Source organism: Varroa jacobsoni, unplaced genomic scaffold (assembly GCF_002532875.2).
Source record: "Varroa jacobsoni isolate VJ856 unplaced genomic scaffold, vjacob_1.0 contig05268, whole genome shotgun sequence".
Taxonomy (NCBI): Eukaryota; Metazoa; Arthropoda; class Arachnida; order Mesostigmata; family Varroidae; genus Varroa; species Varroa jacobsoni.
The window spans coordinates 4,579-10,945 of record NW_019215508.1 but is presented as its reverse complement, the minus strand read 5'-3'; the positions used below and the strand labels follow the sequence as shown (position 1 = coordinate 10,945).

The following is a 6,367-nucleotide window of genomic DNA, read 5'->3' as shown; positions in this document are numbered from 1 at the left end:
TTTCTGTTCAGCATGTTACTCATTTCAAGGAATATATTATATGACACTATATTTCGAACACTATATATATATACATATATATATATATATATATATATATATATATATATATGTGCGCCAATGGTTAATGCGTTTGCGACTTACTGCGTTTATTGCTATCCAGTTTGAGATGGTCGCACCCACATACGTAATCGTGACGCAATCGCTCAATCAACAATTCCTATCTGTTTCGGACAAACATCAGAACGTCAATGACGAACCAACCGTGTTTACCTTTGACGATTTTTATCTAATAATTATGATGAGTATGGACATATAAGTTTGATCAACAATCTGCTATTTTTGTGTACTCGCTCCGAAGGGTCAGCGAAACCATCCTATGCTATACAACACCATCGCAGCTCTGGACGTAAGACTCGAAAACATTTTTTTCTTGCCGCACTTTTACTTGGGTATATCCAACGCTAAGCGACCATTTTCGAGATACTTTTTAGATTAGAGCTAGAATTAGAATACAACAGAAAAGCCGATTAGAGTAAAGGATAAGCAAATAGACGCAATTTAATGTCTATGTCCATTACTAATCAGCTTCGTCATTAATGGGCAGAAATCTAAGTAACCAGATTGTTTGTGGGCATCGATTTCACTGCACTGCGCCGTTTCAACAATCTGTCACAGTGGAGGGCCTTTTGCGAAAAAAGAAATAGTTGCTGAGTAGCAGAAGCGATCACAATGTTTATTGCTGGATCTAATTTTCACTTAAAGGCCTGAAGCATGGTTTCTTGTTAGTAGAAAGAAATGTTACGTCTTACACTGCTGCTAACGGCTTTGTATGGCATAAAAAAATACGTAAGTAAAATGGCCGGCTTTGATTTTTTATTGGTCTAAAAAAGTAGCGGCTAATTTTTCAACCGCAAACTAAGTGTTGCGTTCAAGGTATTTGCCTAATACTAAACACACGGCTTACAGACGCTATAAGCCCCGTAACTTAATAACTTAGGGCACTACCTTGAACCATTTGTGTGTCACTTTGGACATCGTTTCCAATCTAGATCACGTCAAGCATTCATAAGTTCAATATGTAGACATGCTACAACTACACAATCATTGTGACAATTGGACTATTTTGAAGAGTCCAGTAATTATAGTAGACATTAGTCTACTGATACGCGCAGAATACTAAGGAACTAGTCAAACATTAATTTTAAAAAATGACACCTTTTGTTAGGTCGCACTTCCCTAATCAATCGATCACGTATATTTATTCGGTTCTGCGCAGTGACCATTATCCTTATATCTTTTAGTATTTATTTATTATAATTATTATCATAAATTAGAAATCATTGTCTTGATCCCTATGCTTTTCTATTTATTTAGTGTTCAGTCAATGTTGTCGCATCGTCCAATGTACAGCGAACGGTACGTCTTACGTTCAGATTGAGGAAAATCAATGTTAACTACATACCCGCTAGTTTCAACTCTTACAGGAAAAAAAAAATAGAACGTGTTCTCTTTCGTGGTAATGGCGAACTTGTTTAGTAACCAAGTTTTCGCTAGAGTGCCTGACCTACCAAATTTAAGTTAAGCCTATACGATTGTTACGAAAGGCATGCGCATTTTTTACATTGACATTTTGATGAAACTGTTATGACTGAATGGGAAATCTCAATTCCTGCGAGGCTGGCCGCGTTTCCAACTCGTCCGGTCAATTCACGATTATCGTCAGCATGAACGAGGTACAGTCGATGATGGATTGATCTTTTAGTCGTCGCTGTCGAGATGACGTGCGTTACGTAGAAGCAACTCGACGGTGGAGATGGTAAGAGCAGCCGCTGGGTTTAGTAAGAGTGGAAAGCATTGCAAAAATTTTGTTACAAGACAGATACTAACGCAGATAGGCCAGGGTCCGATACTGGCTTATCTTACACAATTGAACTTCTGCTTGTCCCGGCGCTCTCTGTACCGACAGCAGAGTTATCAAACCAAACTGTAAAAACCAAGAAGCAGTATGACATTTTATCGATGGCAGCATCCTGGTAACTGCTATACTGTGATTAGGCGCTGTGTTGAATTGTTGTTATGTTGTTTCAACGCAGAATCTGTAAGTTTAACGAACGAATGAGTAAAGCGAACAACTTTGCCGTTGTGATCCTTTCGTGCTTCACGACGCTCTGTTGATGGCAGTGGCGAAATCTGGCCGTGGGGTGAGTGATGGCTCTGGTGTTGACCTTGTCCTGCGGTCAACGTTACAGACTGAGACCTGATTATTGCAGTGTTCCCCAAAATGAAGCGCTGGATTAACCGTTGTCAATAGGATTGCCGCTGCTTTGAATCCCCTTTTTGGAGCGCTCGAAAAAGAACGTAAAGCAGTTTGGAAACGTCGCAGTTGTACTCGTCGATGGAGCCCAGGTCGGTTTCTAACAGCGTTTCAAGCTCGAATGAAAAAAGTCGTCGGCAACCGGCTTAATTTCGAAAATCCTAGACAGTTTGCCACAGTGGACCCGGAAGCTTGATTCTCACAATCAGCTGTTCTGTTCATTTCCTCAGCTACACCGGTGGACAGACAGCAAAAACTCGAATGCGGTTCGATTTTTCGCCTGCATAAGTAACACCCATTGCAAATAACGTAACATTAGTAATTGCCTATTAAAATTAATGGAAGTAATACTCTATCATCGCAGTGGGATATCTTCAGAAACGACAGCAGTGCACTCGTTGTTTACTTGGGTTAGATGTATCGCGGCTCTGAGTCACTAAAGAAGATAATTAGTCGTAGAGACTTTTGCACGTCTACAGGTCGCTAAACCTCCGAATCACCCTGTTCACCCTTTAGGTCGACTACATTTCTCCTTTTCGCATCTCTTTTGTGGTCAGCTTTTCGTCCGCCATATTCTCGGAAGGCAGCTGCCAGGGTCAGAGTAAGTCTCCTTGCGGAATCCTTACTCTCGCACACAAATGCATGGCACTCGAAGGGTCCCTTGTCGCTGACGATGATCATAGCGACAATTTTAGCATAACTGACATCCTGTACTCCGTATGAGATGCATTCGATCGGATAAAACTCTTCTTCACTGACCACGGGCCCAATTTCAGTGAGGGACACTCCCCTGGGCGAAACGGACAGCCTGACAAGACGCGGTTGGCATTGGGGTCTCCGTGCCGCTTCCACGAGCTCATCTACTGGTGACCGCGTGTGTCGTAAGCCCCATAGCCCTGAGGTGGCTCTGCTGCCAAGATGTCGAGTCACTACCGTCCAGTTCGGAGCATAATCTGCTTCATTGACAGTGCATACGAAGCTGCCTTCCATGCGCGGCGATGATCTCTTCGGTACAGCAGACATTCCAGGTGGAGCTACCGGAGATAGATTACCAGGTAGTCTGGAGAAGCTAGATAACGCTGTGCCAACAAGGTGCGATGCACGAGTTTCCACTTCCATCGTGTTGCCAGTACTAGTAGTATCGCTACTACGACGAAAGCTCGAAGTCTGTCGTGAGCTGCCGGTACAGGCGCGCCGCCAATCAACGCCAACCGATCGACGACACACGGCTGTGGCTGCTGCTGCTGGCTGGTTGGCAAGGGCATTATAGAACGCGCGGAGAGGGTTGCTGTATGGTAGAAGGAACAGTCTGTGTTTGAACTAGACCGTCGTCACCGCCGGCGATCCGCACGTCAAGACCTTTGCGTAAGCCTGCAGCATTGCGCATGGACAATATCCGCTTATTTTGATCCGTTTCTCGCATGAGAAGCGCACACATATTATCTATACTGTGAACTCTTACTCGTTCGGTAACACTGGCTAAATCGTGCGTAAAATTGGACCAGGATAAACAAACGAGCGGCGAAGAATAGGCAGAATCCTAACACTATCTGGAGCGAAGCGTTTTAGTTTTTCCTTCGAAAAATATAACTTGTCTTTTTTTACTCATACGTGCTATTGGGCACAATGTTGAGTTCTAAATATATGTTTTCATATTTTCACTTTGCAACAACTAGGCCGACTGAAGGAAGTGGGACGCATCCCAATTTTTTGTTGAGGTCTTTTGAGGTGTGACATGAAAGACATCGGCATGGCTCGGTTTGCAGAGACAATTTTCAGGGACAGGGTGTATTTCCTAGTTAAGCAGGCATTTCATTGTCTGAGGTAACCTGCCCTAAGGAACAACTACAAAAAGTTGGTGAGATCATATCCAGGTTAATCGTTGGGCTTGGAGAGCTGAAGTTATTCTATGGGTTGTTAAGTAAACAGTCCATGTTCACTCATAAGATACTTTATTTAATAAACACTAATAAATAGCAAATTTAAACAAATAAAAGCAACGTTTGCGAGTAGATACCAGCTTCTGGATGTTCGCTTGTCTGGATCACTATCGAATATCAGCCTTCACAATCATCGATAGAATGTGTGTATAGAAATCAAGTCAGGTTGAATAAAATAATATGACATATTGTAACGGAGTTATAACTTCGTTCGATCCCGGTGAAACAGAAATTTAACTATCTATTACTAGTTGTCTATTACAGAGACTTCCGTTAAAGAATTAGGGCAAATACTGTAGACCCTTCTGAACGGATTCCTTCGGCCATGTATCGATCGTCTCCGTGAGTAATTAGTATCTATTCTATCAGATGGCGTCTAATCGTAGTTAAAATCGCTTTCCTCGTGCCCGAGGCCTGCTATGCGTACGTAACCTATCGTTGCGACTGGACCAGAATATCTAGCCATTACTACAAGTAAGATGCGTTCTGGTCCTTCACGTATTATCGTTAGCAGCTTCGTTATTACCCAACATGTTTGCTTGCATAAGCTTGGATAATAATATCGTGTGGGACTTGATACGTTGGTCTGTCAACCCAATAGTAACTGACCTACTTGATTACGTTAATACTGTTATTATAGAAGTTGATAAAAAAAAAGAATGTAAATGCTCAAGGCATCAATATAGATGTACTTATTGCTACGAGTGCATTTTACCTGGCCTATGGTCTATCATAATTGACACCAAAATGTTAAGTTTATGGCGCTATTTTCATAGTAGTATCTAAGAGCATTTTTGAACGCTAATTGTCATCGCACGTCCTAGTCTATTCCTCCACGTTGCGAATACTCTTTCCGATATGTTCGGCGTAATCTACCACATGCTACTTCGCTGATGAAGTTAAACGGCGTCTTCACCCATCTGTGATTTCTACCTGCCTCGGATCCCGTTCGAATCTCTCGTTCGTGTCGATATTCGACAAAGTCACTCCCTAACGAAAGATGAACATAGTGAATCTTTAGCCCTGTTTGTCTCCAATATCTGCCTCTATCTTTCCTTAATGACTGAACTATATCAGAAAAGCCCTAACCGCTTCGGATTGTAGTCCATATCTGATTACGGGTTGGCTTTCGATCAGTCCTATACATGCACTGGCACTATGCGAGGAAGTACAATAGCAATTTCTGTCTCTGATACAGTATCGGCACATTTCTTTAGCCATGTCATCAAATAACAACAATAGTAGTATGACTTTTGTAGTAGTCGTCATCATCAAATAACAGCAACGTCACAACCATAGTTGTAAGGCACACACGGGCCGGTAATGCGCAGCGGTTATTGCCTGTGGATGATGGCTAGCGCCGAACAAAATCGCGCAAGACAAAGACATTTTCCTTTACCCGCCATTGTCAGCCGCTTGTTCCATGGCGTATGAATAAATTATCTATTCATATATTAACGATAAGCTATATAAAGTCAAATGATTCGATTGTTAAATCACTGGTCTTCGTGTTGAATGATGAGGCAATGTATCGGCTCCAGTGTACTCATTGCTCTGACGGCTAGCTAGATATAAGCGAATGGACGATGCTGCTAACACCGAGCCCGTACCATTCACTATTTAGGTGACGGTTATACATTAGTTTATTTAAGTTGAAAGGCCACTTCCAGCTGGGATATCTATCTACTGACTGCGGGATCGTAAGTGTTTTGGCTGACAGAAAAGGACATGCACATTTAGGCTTAGTTTTCCTCTACCTGTGGCCGATTCTGATGCATTATCGTTCGGCTAAATAAATATCCCTAGCAGAAACAAGTACATGTCGGAACCAATATCCGAAGTATTTTATTAAGCAGTTAATGACGGGCGACCTCGTCACTTGCACCTGCAACAATGGCCAAACGCTACCTTGTCCATCATCGTTGCAGGGTAGCTACTAAATGAGGTAACGTAAGAACGCACATAGTCTATTTTACAATATTAACAAAGCTAAGTACACACGAACCGTTAGTATTCGTTTGTTCACTAATTGGATGGCTGATGCTCAAGTAGCATTTTGTTTGTAGTAAATTTTAATGTACTGAAGTTTCGGCGGCTGCACGATTTGCCT

General features: G+C 42.2%; 1 protein-coding gene across 1 annotated transcript; it reads right to left on the bottom strand.

The window, feature by feature from the left end:
* Positions 1-854: 854 nt before the first annotated feature.
* LOC111273178 (low density lipoprotein receptor adapter protein 1-like) lies at positions 855-5,688 on the bottom strand. The gene has a single exon (XM_022854871.2). The coding sequence runs from the start codon at positions 3,434-3,436 to the stop codon at positions 2,801-2,803; it is 636 nt and encodes a 211-aa protein (XP_022710606.1). The 5' UTR covers positions 3,437-5,688; the 3' UTR covers positions 855-2,800.
* Between the last annotated feature and the right edge of the window lie 679 nt (positions 5,689-6,367).